The sequence below is a fragment of the Plectrocnemia conspersa genome, unplaced genomic scaffold (genome assembly GCF_051122295.1).
Source record: "Plectrocnemia conspersa isolate PC_06_02 unplaced genomic scaffold, ASM5112229v1 ptg000012l, whole genome shotgun sequence".
NCBI lineage: Eukaryota > Metazoa > Arthropoda > Insecta > Trichoptera > Polycentropodidae > Plectrocnemia > Plectrocnemia conspersa.
In genome coordinates this window covers 3,519,209-3,531,947 of record NW_028277176.1, presented here as the reverse complement: position 1 = coordinate 3,531,947, position 12,739 = coordinate 3,519,209, and the positions used below count along the sequence as shown (strand labels likewise).

At 29.7% G+C, this 12,739-nt stretch overlaps 1 protein-coding gene across 2 annotated transcripts in view; it reads left to right on the top strand.

The window, feature by feature from the left end:
• LOC148227970 (agrin-like) overlaps positions 1-12,739 on the top strand; it is a 196,439-nt gene that overhangs the window by 34,845 nt on the left and 148,855 nt on the right. For both annotated transcript variants that reach the window (XM_088200001.1, XM_088200002.1), the window contains exon 3: positions 9,152-9,187. In XM_088200001.1, coding sequence (XP_088056127.1) covers positions 9,152-9,187 — 36 coding nt within the window. The remainder of the gene's footprint in view (positions 1-9,151; positions 9,188-12,739) is intronic.

Here is a 12,739-nt window from a genome sequence, read left to right as displayed (position 1 = left end):
ATGCCTACACTACACTCTCTGGAAGTTGTCTGGAATGACGTCCGGATGGCGGTTTCTGTCACGTACAGCCCGCATATTTGCGCGCGATCGAAAAATATGCCAAATAATCGCAATTTTTAAATTGTCATGTTATTAAAATTACGCTACTGATAATTATAAAAGTTTATGTGGGCACTCACCAATACAATATCAATGAAACTTTTCGGTCGTAAATATTCAATTTACGCAAAATCTTCGTCGGCTTTTGCAAAATGCCATTAGGCATAACAATGCTACTTCAGAATACAAACACCACATCTGTGACTATCATAGAATTTGTCGCCATCGATTCTAAATAAGAATTCCTTATGGTGTGACATTTATATAAACCGATCTTGGAAAATATATAAGAATATTCGAAACGATTTTTTTTAATACAATCAAGTACCACTAATTATTTAATTTTATATGAAAAAAAATATAATAACGATATCTGTTAGAAGAATATACTATCAAAAATATAATTAATCCCTTTTGGTGCCCTAAAATATTCAAAGATGTCAGTAAGAGTCTGTTGAAGTCCCCGATAAGCATGTGGTATTATAAATTGACCACGTGACTACGATGCAGTGCTCGACATGCGTGTTAACCATAGGACGCCTACGCGCATACTGATATTGAAGCGAGTTACTCGTTCTATCTCAGTTTGCGAAACACCATATCATTATCTCTCTCACTCTCGTCACTTAACACACGAGAGAGCGAAAGAGGAAGCATCTCACCGCTCGCGCTCGAAAGAGCAGCTCCGACTTCGGTTCTTTTGACTTCGGTCCGACAATGTTCGGAAGTGCTCGAAGTATCAAAAGCCTTTTCTATATCTAATAGTAAAATACTAGTACTTTTTTCCTATTAAAATCGGCAGATATATGCTCTGTTAGTCTGTTAAGTTGATGCGTAGTCGAGTGATGTTCGCGGAAACCAAATTGTTCATTATTGAGTTTGCTTTTAAAAGATTCTTTTAATCGAGATATTAGATTTTTTTTTAAATAATTTGCTAAATGCGGAAGTAAAGTTTTCGCCGTCTTCCAGATAATTGAGAAATATCCAAATGATAAGCATTAATTAAATATGTAGTTTAAGTACTTAAAGCAAATAAAAGGAAGGGTTTTAATCAATATATTCTCTAATTAATTTATTCCTAGAGCCTTTTTATCTATTTGATAATCATTAAACATTACTAAGAATTTCTGAGAAGCCGACTTTGAAACTATAACAAAAAATGGCTGTAAATATAGTTTTTAAAGTGCAATTACTCTAATATTTATTTAAAATTTTTATAGCAATATATATTTATAATTTTAGAATTATATCGCACTACCACATGTAAAGTATTTAATATATTTTTAATAATATATTTATAAAACATATATTTACTTATTATTAAAATATTTTTTATGTATAAAAATTCTGCTTCAATAGCGCAATTTTTCCAAAAAAAATCCTTATTTTCCTAAGCACTTCCGCTAATGTAAACGATCTTGAAATTTCCATCGCCCAAAGTGTATACGCAAATTTTATAGACACTTAGTTCGAAATTAAATTGTCGAGCATGCTCGCAAAAAGTGTGTGAATTTGACAGCGACATGTAACTCAGAGATTGATTAATGTCGGTTGAGAAATTCCCCTTGATTATACCCGGAAAAGACAAATTTCCACAAATATAAATAAGGAGAGACGCGGCAAGCAAATCCGTCGACCGAACATTTCATTAAAATGAAACCATTTTTTTAAATATCAACAAACGTTTTAATACCATGAAATAAGCGGTTTTACTGTGTTTCAAGCATGTTAATGATATTTGTTGGCTTTAGTCTTTTAAAAATGACGTTTCAAGGGATTTTTAATCTCGTTTCTTTTAAAGGAACACAATGTATGTATTATATTTATATTAAAGCTTGTATTTACATATATTTGTAAAGATTTATTAGAAGAATATTTTGCTTATTTCATATATAATATAAGGTTAACATTTGCATATGATATGATACAAGGTACTGATTCATAACCATTTCCTTGTTTACAAATCAGTTACACAAATATGTAAGATAGGATTTTTTTAAATTTAATTCAAGGATAATACAAAAGCCTTTGTTCATAAAGAACAAAAAAAAGATTGACGATAAAATTTTTATTTATTACAATTTTAGGAAAATACTAAGTCAAATTAATCAGCGAACTGAGGATTGTTTGAGTTTCAATGTTTTAAAGCAAGATATGCTTTGGAAATTTGTGTATATGTATATTTAAATTTTTTTTTTTTATCATAGTTACCAATACTATATATTAGTAGATTAGTATGTTCTCGCAAAATATTTTTATAGTATTTTTTCGTGTCTTAATAACAATGTTCTTTTATTGTTAATTTTTTTTAATTTTTGTGTAGCCTTTTAAGATTCGTATAAAATATAGTGTTATATATTATTAGTTAGTTGTACTTGTGTTGCTACATATTTGGAAAGCATGTGTTAAAATCGGTCTAATTAACTGTTTATAAAAAAGAATTATATTTTTGTTTGTTAGGACGCGTTTTCTATTAAATATTGGTCAAAGAGCAACGATAGCGGTTAGCCCTTTTGCTCAAAGTTCTTTTACGTATTTGCTAAATAGCTTGGAGTTCAGGTGAATGCCCAGGTATTTAACGCTATTTCTCCATTCTATGAAAGCGCTTTCCTCACTTTTGAGAAGTTGGGGTAAAGGTTGTCGGCGGGTCGTATAAATAATGGGTTCGGTTTTGTTTTCGTTGATTTTAATTTTCCATTTTTGGAAGTAAGTATTTAAGTAAGTTTTTCAGAGATTTTTGTGATTTAGTTGAAGTTTGTTGAAGACCGTGGGATTATTATGGCTGTATTATACATGAATAGGTGTGTGTTTTTGAGTATTGGAATGTAATTTGTGTACAGTATGAATAGAAACGGTCCGAGCAAAATTCATTGGGGTACTCCAGATGGTATTTTACGTAGAGACGATATTTTGTGTAGTGAAATAACATAGCTTTCATGTATTAACGGATAATGTGAAAAACATAGTCAGGGGATTCATACTTGCCACATAGTATTGAACGCATTTTCCACGTCTACCATTATTTGGCCTGTGCTTTTTTATATTGTAGTTGCCAGATCTATTTAGTTGGTGAATGATTGAGTGCTTTCCGCAGAAACCAAACTGTTTATTTACTAGTTTTGTATTGAGTGATTCTTTGAGACTTATCAGTATTATTTTTTCAAGTTTTTTACTAATTGATGAAAGGAAACTTATCGGGCGATAATTAATTGGAATAGTCGTGTCTTTTCCTGGTTTTTTGATTAGATGAATTTTTGTGGTTTTTCAAATTGCAGAGCAGTACCCAAGAGATGGGCACGCACTAAAAATGTTCAATATGAAATAAAAGTGGGAGCTGTTTAATGATAATGGTATATAATCTATCAAGTCCTGGTTTTTTTTAGTTTTTGAGCTGCTTGACAGTATTTAAAAATTTTAACTTTTCGATTGAATTTGTATCTAAAATTATATTTTTAATTTTTTTAAATTCTTTCCGTGTGTGTATGTGTGGCTGAGGTTGCGTTATGTTGTGGAAAATGTGCTCGCCAACATATCCGCTTTTTCTTAATTAGTATTAGCCACGAAGTTTCCGATTTTTAATATAGGAACTTGTGAATTTTTAATCAATTTTATTGCTTTCCAAAAAAATATCCGCGGAGTGCAATTTTTGAAGTTAAAGCGTTCAATTATCGTTTTTATTTTTTAATTTTAACGCAAATAATATGGGTTAATTTATTTATTAATGTTTTTAATTGCAGTTTTTTAATTTTTAAAATTTAATAAATTACACTAATTTTTGAACAATTACGGATAAAAGGATATTATTAATATCTTCGTCTGTTATTTTATTATCTGAAATTTCATAGTTTTCGCGCATTTAAGGAATGCGTCCTTCAATATTATTTAAAAAACCTTTCCAATTGGTTTTTGCATAATCTAATGAGATCTCAGAGATTGTCTTGACTTTTGTCGGCTGACACATTGGTGATTTCTGAAAGTATACTACTGTTTCGGTATTATTTACGTAGTTAAAAACTGTTGTCCCACATCGATTCAAGTCAGAGCAGTTTTAATGCAAGTGGCTGGCATTTAAGCCTCCAGTTATTATAACTGATTTCTCAAGTCTAAACATAGCATCGAGATCGCTCTGAAACAACTCGTCTCCGGCGACAATCAATATTATTTTATTTTTATTTTTAATTTGTATCGCGACGGTTAATACGCGCGTGCCTAATATTATATATTACTTAACAAATATCGCGACACCTCCACCTGGCCTTGAGAATTGGTCCCTCCGGAGACAGGTAAAGTTTCGTATGTAAACGTTAATGTGAGTTTCAGTAACTACGACAATATCGAACTCATCGATTTTGTTTCGGATTTCACGGAAATTCTACGTCAATATATGTATAAAAAAATATATCGAGATAATTTACTATCATAATGGCGCAATTATAGAAAAAAATCATTTTAAAGATTTTTTTTAGTGAATAAAATATATACCTGGCGACCTTCGAAACCTGGAAATGACAAGTTGAAGGTTATAATTTCCATTGCTTAACTTAAAAATATCAGGGAGATTACATTTATGATGGGAGTCAACCTCTTAACTGTTGTACATTTTAATTTTGAAGATTTGACTAATTGTCAACCATCAATTAATTAAACTGTGTTTCAAAATATGTTGATTTGAGTGTAAGATAAAAGCACAAGCTTTTTTTGCATCGATTGGTATGGTGGAAGTACAAAGATATTATGTATTACAAACTTTTGCAACGTAATAAAAAAAAATAATAGCTAAACTTAAATGTGATCAATAAATAAAATTAAGCACTGCTTTTAAAAAAGTGCAACCTTAGACAGAAAAGAGATAGTATTTGCCGATGATGACTCAACACAAGCTAAAATAATTTGTGTGTTTTTATGCACCCATTGTACTCTCCAGACTTTGCTTCTTTTGATTATTACTTGTTAAGGGCATTAAAAAATCGTTTAGATATTAAAAATACTAATACAAGGACAGGTAAAAATGCTCTTGATATTTTTTTTGCATTGATGTCACAAAAATTATATTTAAATTACATAGATAAGCTTTTATGTACCTACTTGTTTAAATAAATACGATTAGTTTCATACGATTCAAGATCACTAATATTTTATCCTTTATGACGATGGTAACTTAATCCATTGATATGGAAGTTCAATTGAATATAAGCTCACCAATCTTTATGGATTTTGAAAAAGCCATTGACAGAGTTTGGCTTGCTTCTTGACTTGATTTTATTTAAATGATCGTTGTCAGTTCGTATGATATTATGACTTTTCTTAAAATAAATTCTATCTTATCGCTTTTTGTATGAATGCAATAGTTTAATTATATATCTGAAGTTTGGCGGGCATAATAATATTTGTTTTGTGATATGTGTGATACGAAGCTAGCACTTTAGTTTGGCACGCGATAATAAACTTCGTTATTTAACCCCGTTTCGTTTCGTCGTTTTGTCAATTCATTACTTTGCTAAAGGTCATCCGTCGGCCAGCTTAGATCTGACCTCTGCTCGGTCAGAAATCGGCGTAGGCAAGCGGATCAAAAGCCGCAAGCTGATGCTGATCGCAAGCCGATATAAGCACAACTTAAAGTATCCCTTTTTGGCATCGAAAGTTACTCGCTTCGACACACACAGACACAGAAATGGCGACCGTCCCTTATTTACATTTCCATGTCAACCGCTCGAAGGAAAATTGTGGCGGTCAGTGGAAAGTTTTCCGCAACCAGCCAGACTGTTCGTGTCACATTTGAAAATTTTCCGCTTGCAAGCCAGAGCGGATGGAATATATAATAAGCTTTTGAATATTTTCTATAGTGCTTCGACAGTAAATGCGCTTTTTTGGGAAAGCTGCATATATTTAAAAAAAAAGTTTCGGTCTAATCCTGTATGAATATGAGCAATTATTTAAAAAAATGTATTGTACAGCTTCCACATATTAAGTATTATTTAAGATATTTGGCAATTGATCCATTATTATTATTATTTCTCAGAATCTAGAAAATAATTCATTTTTGCAGTATTATGTACTTCTTAAATATAAAATTAATAGAAAATTTTATATCACACTTGCAATGTATGCCAAAAATATATTTTCCAGATTTTATTAACTAATTTAATCTAATTGACGCGACGCGTAAGATGGTGCTAAGAAGGCATTAACTTTTTTGGGTGTACAGAGAATATATAATTATGTCAGCAGCAGGTAGAAACGTAGTTTTTTTTTAAATAATATATAAGCTCTAGTTTACATATTATGTAGCCGTAAAACTATTGTTATATAAACATAGCTTTCTAAATAATTTAATGTACCTTAATAATATAATGTAGTTGACAGTGATGTAGGACATTTGCTAATATAAGAGGATTTTAAGTATCAAAAAGTCAAAAAGTCAAAAAGTAGCAAAATGCCCAGTATTCAATGTGTTAAACTAATTCAATCATAAATAAAAATATATATGTAATAAGGTGAAGAATACTTTATTGAAATCTTAAGTAATTTATTGATAGAAAATTTTGGTTGGTAGTTAATTTTATAAAAAATAAATGGTAGATAGATTCATCATCATCAGATATACCTTATGTATTTTACTCAATTGTGGGTTTTAAGTTGTTTGTTATTTTTATATTTTATTAAGGAATAGCTTGATTAAGTGCATTTAGTGTTTCATATTAATCATTGTTTTCTGCAGAACTGGACATATAAAAAAATAAATGTGATATACGGTGTATATTATTATATTAAAGTATTATATATATTTTTAATATACCTATTATTTTTAATAATTAAAAAAAATAATATGGGTTAATTTTAATGCATTAATTTTATATTCTAGTTAATAATTAAAATATTATTATTTGAGATATCATCATGGTTTTAACTAAAATAATTATTGCATGTTTAGTTAAAGGTCACATTCCATTACATATTTTTGAACTTATTTTACGATTTACAGCGTCAACATTAACACATTTATTTATTTTTAAGTCATTGATCCTTCTTAATTTATTTTTTAAACGGAAACTATCAAAGAAGTTAATTTTTTTAAGCAGAAAGTATCGGTCATAAAATTTAAAGATCAGAAATCCTTGTCCCTTTTTTAACTACCTGCTCTTGATTTACCATTTTTAGCCGTTTAAAAATATTCATATAAATTTTATTTTTACAAAAAAATCATTTCATAAGAATTCTTTAAAAGCCTTATTTTTTTGAAAGATGACAAATCATAGTTTTGCATTAAAAAAAAACACTAGATCAAACTGCTCTATGCGAAAAGAAAAAAATTCTAAAATATTTAATTTAGATTTTTTTTAAATAAACCATGATACGAGTAAAATTTAATATCATATTATTTTATTTTTACTGAGAGCTAGATATTGTAATGCTAACACCAAAATAGGTGACTTTATATAATTATTTTTATAAAAAAATCTGTATCATTAATAGGCTATCAAAAACTGATTTTTCTGAACGTTGTTCATTCTAAAATAATTTATCGCAAAAGATTTTTTTAAAGCAATTTTGTACAGTTTGTTTTTGAAGTATATATTCTTTAAATCATAAAGCAAATATGCATTAACCCTTTGAGTAGTGAGTTCATTTATACAGATTTGTTAATTTGTTAGTACACACCTGGGAGTGAGTTAATTTTACATATTTTTACATAGTTATTTTTGTTGTTAATTATTTATTATTATTTTATATTGCATTTGCAGTGAATTTTAAGGGATGGGACTTAGTGATTCTCAAAGTTTTATTGCTTTGATTTTTTGTAATAGTATATTTTACTTTTTTATTATTAAATTTTGTTAATTTATTTACCATATATATTATATATTATTCAGTTTTTGTAGATTTTTTTGTATCAATACAGATTTTTATAAAATTAATAATATATATTTTCTATGTTGATTTATTAGTATTATTTTCTATAGAAACTATTTAAGTACACTTATTCAAATTAAAAAATATTATATAATTATTATGTTTTTAATTTATTTTATCTTAAGTTTCAAATTTGCAAATATATAAGCATCTGGGGTACTTAAAAACAGTGAAAGATTGACCACCGTACATGTACGGCGATACTCATTAAAGGGTTTATAGTATATATTCTTCAATACTTCAAGCAAATATGCCTTAATTACATACAATTCAATATCAATTCTAGAAGATCTTTTTATAAAGTATATAAACACAATTTAAAACAAATTTACGAGAACCCCACAAACGGGTTTGCTTACTGTGTTTGTAATAACATACAGATTATTATAATAGGTTATATAATATTTACGTATCACTAGCTAAAGTGTGATACAAAACTCATGGTTTTAAATTAAGATATGCATATGCCAAATATTCTCAAAAAATAGTTTTTCATATTGTATAGATTTATAAAAAAATATTATAGATTTCTATTTGTTTAAGGCTGAAAATAGTACAGTAAATAAATTACATCGTTATTTTGTTTTATATTAATATTTTTGCACTGGTAAATAAAAGTGTTTTCGCTTCCAACGATACAATTTTAACTACACATATTTATGATTTATTATAACTTTATTTTAATTATCAGACAAATATTTGATAATGTGTACAATAGTTGTTTTTAAATACTTAATCGTTAAATTTTGTTTCCACATACTTTAATAACATCAGTGCAGAAGGCTACCGGAAACCACTAAAACTATCTATTTCTAAGAGAACTTGTATCTTGGTATTTAAGCTACCATCCTCTTTAAATTCTGAAATGGATTATGAATAAAAATATACACTTATGTGCATATCTATAAACTGTCAAATAAATTTTAATTAAATATATATTATTTTACGACTAAATTTACATATGTAATATTAAATATATTAAATGACACAAAAACTTTAGCGTTATATTTAATGATTTTTTATTTTTAAGCATATCGTTAACGTGCGTACATCCGTTACTTTTGCGATAATTACACTTACACATAACTGTATTACATAATATATATATTTCAAACGTATTAATTAAATGTTTAATTTTCAGATATGAATTACAAGCCGCGGACCCTTGTAACAGATGGTGAGTGTCATGATTTTATTGTAAAGCACTGAATATTTTAATTTGCCCAAATTATTATCAAACCCTCCCTTTCGCTTCCATTGTAGTACCAATTTCGAATGAGCTTTTTCGCTGGTTGTTATTTATTTTTCCTCAACACATATATGTACACACATTGACCCGAAATTTCGGAAAGTCCCTTTCATCCAATTGATGTTTATTTGTAGTCGGATATTATATGACACCCGCAGGATATCGGATATCGCGCGCGAATTTAATTTCCTCGTCACGGTTGTATCGAAGGGGTATTTTGCAAGTTTGGCAAGTAATTTGCGTGGTGGTAAATTATTTTTTTCGGGGGCGAAAGAAGCGAAAAAGGGGTTGTCACGTTGTATTCATCGCCGCGTGTTCAAGTTTCAGAACGGGGTGAATTTTGAATGTGCCGACGATGCTATATACCGATAACTTGCGACACATGATGTATGAACGACTAGGTAGAAAAAAAGGGTTATGCTGAAAAAATGTACATACGCATGTCGTTAATTTTGTATGTGCTGGGGCGCAGTTTGAAAGATCACAATGGATTCAGAGCAACAAAAAGCTCTATAGAAAAAAATGTTTGTTTTTTAGGAATTCATTTTACGTACAAATTAAATTTATTAAAACTAGGTCTAATATATTGTATGGATTTATTTATAATCTGATATTTCTTTATATTTTTAATAACATCCTTATTTATTTTTTAATTGTTAAAAATTCAAATTCATAGCTTATAGTAAAATTAAGCTACTTCAATATTTTTTTACTCATCTCTGCTTCGAATGTTATAGTTTCACAAACATTTTTATGCTCTTTGTTTTTAAACGTATAATTAAATAGACCGTCTTTTAATATCGTCCAGATATTGCTCATATTAACCGGATAAAATAAGTTTCAAAGGCGAAGATGTGGACTTGGATCACATACTGGTAATGGCAAAGAGGAGAGCGCCAGTTCCAAATGCCCAAAAAGCAATAAGATGCGTCAGAATTGAAATTCGCATTAAAAAAATCTCTAGAGGCTTTAGATATCAATTATACTTGGGTATAACTCAGGTATTTGGTATTTGTTTTGATGTCATTATCATTAAACCTGCTATTAAAAGTCGTTTATTTTAATTTACGACGCTGTTTTTATTAAGACTATGAATGCTGATCATGCTCAAAATATCAATAAAATATGTAATAATAATTAAGTTATTATTACCCACAGCTAATTTATTATTTAATTTTAAATGTTTTAAAAATTTTAAATTGATGTTAGTTCTGCTCTTGATGTTTTTTATAAATTAATTTATGGTATTTTTGATGAATGTTTTTCCAGAAGGTATCCAACGACTAATAGAATTTATCCAATATGGTTCTCGAATGAGGTAATTACAATTCTTAGAAAGAAACATGTCATACATATAAACTGGAAACAAACACGAAATTCTCTCATCTATGAAGAATTTCGTACTCTGCGATCGCGTGCAAAATTGATGATTTGCGATTGCCATCGAAACTATATTGGAGACTGAAAAGTCGATAATTTTAGATCCGAAAAAATTTTGGAAATTCGTTAACTCAAAACGCGATGGCCAATCCTTACTGTCATCGATGAGTTGGAACATCAATTTTGAAGGTTCTGAAGAGATTGCAGATGGATTTGCTAGGTATTTTCAAACCGTATACCATAATGATGGGTCATATTTAGAGTTTAATTCTAATTACGATGAGACTCATCGTTCATGGTCATCTTTGTTATCAATCAAAATCTTTAGTTTGGTTGATATGGAATATGGATTTAGCAGACTAAAGTCCATTTTTACCTCGGGACCAGATTTTATTCCAGACTACATTCTGAAAGGATGCAAGTCTGTTATTTTACAGCCTCTAAAATTTATATTTAATTTAATTTTGAGATCCTCTTGTTTTACAGAATTGTGGAAATGTTCAAAAGTCACTATGATTCATAAAAAGGGTTCCAAATCTCAGATTGACAATTACAAGCCAATAGCTTTGATCTCATCACCTACAAAATTATTTGAAATTGTTTTGCATAAATACATTTTTAATCATTGCAGGTGTATGCTTCTCGACCAACAACATGGTTTCCGTAAATCTCGATCCACTGTCACTAATCTAATGGTTTTGTCTAACTATGTTTCAAAATCATTGGACTCTGGTGTACAAGTGGACGTCGTATACACAGATTTTGAAAAAGCATTTGATAAAGTTAACCATGCTTTACTTGTAAAAAAGTTATCTAATTTCGGGTTTTCTGAAGATCTCATAAATCTATTCTGAAATTACTTGACCAATAGATATCAATTCGTCAAGTATAATAACTCCTTTTCAGAACGATATAAGACCCCTACTGGAGTACCTCAAGGACCCAATTTGGGTCCATTGTTGTTTTTATTGTTCATTAATAACATAGAAACAGCAATAGAGCATTCAGATTTTTTATTATATGCAGATGACTTGAAAATTTACAAGAAAATGCATTCGATTTCTGATTCCCTCGACCTACAGGAGGATCTCAACTCTATATGGAAATGAGCTTGCTATAACCAATTGCCTTTCAGTGTAAAGAAATGTCACACAATTTAATTTTCAAGGTCATTAACGCCAGAAAAATATTCATACTATCTAGGCGGATATTTTCTGGAAAGGTTTTCTTCAACTAAGGATTTAGGAGTGACTTTCGAAGAACGTTGGAAATTTAGCCAGCACATTGCAGAGACTCATAGCAAATCCTTAAAAATGCTCGGTTTTATCTTGAGAAATGCGCGTTACTTCAGGAATACTTTAGTATTGCGCACTCTTTATGATACTCTAGTCCGCAGCATACTAGAAACTAGCTCCATCATTTGGATCCCAGGCGTAATGAATCAATGTAATGAATTGAAGCTGGAAAAAGTACAACGTAAATTTCTTCGATATTTATACTTGAAGGAATACGGGTATTATCCGTTCTTGTTTCCCAGTGCTTTTATTTTGGGAGCCTTGGGATACGTTTCTTTGTCGACTTGCAGAAGTGTTTATGTAATTAAACACTTCTGGAAATTGCTCAAGGGCATCGTAGACAATCCTTCAGTGCTCGAGCAGCTTCAAGTGTGGGCTCCTGAAGGTGGTTATAGTTCTCGGTCGCGTCCATTATTCTTGCCTGTTAAGTGTAGAACTGGAGCACTTGCCAACTCTTCTCTGGCCAAGGCTATTTATCTGCTCAATTCTGTCCATAGTAATATTGACATTTTCTCTTGCACATATGGAGTTTTGGTTCAGTTCGTATGGGACAATGCACACCTGTTGAGGTGATTTGTGTCTGTTGTTTTGTCTTGTTTATATTTGTATGTATTATGATGTATTAGTACTTTTGACTATCGTGACGCATTAGGTTTGCCTGTCAGGTCACGATGGTTATAATTTTAATAAAAAAATAAATAAATAAAATGTATTTGTATAGCAAGGTCATTTTTTTATCAGTATCTACGTCTTGATGACTCACATGATTTTAAACTTTTTTTAAGCTTTTTGAAAGAGCATAATA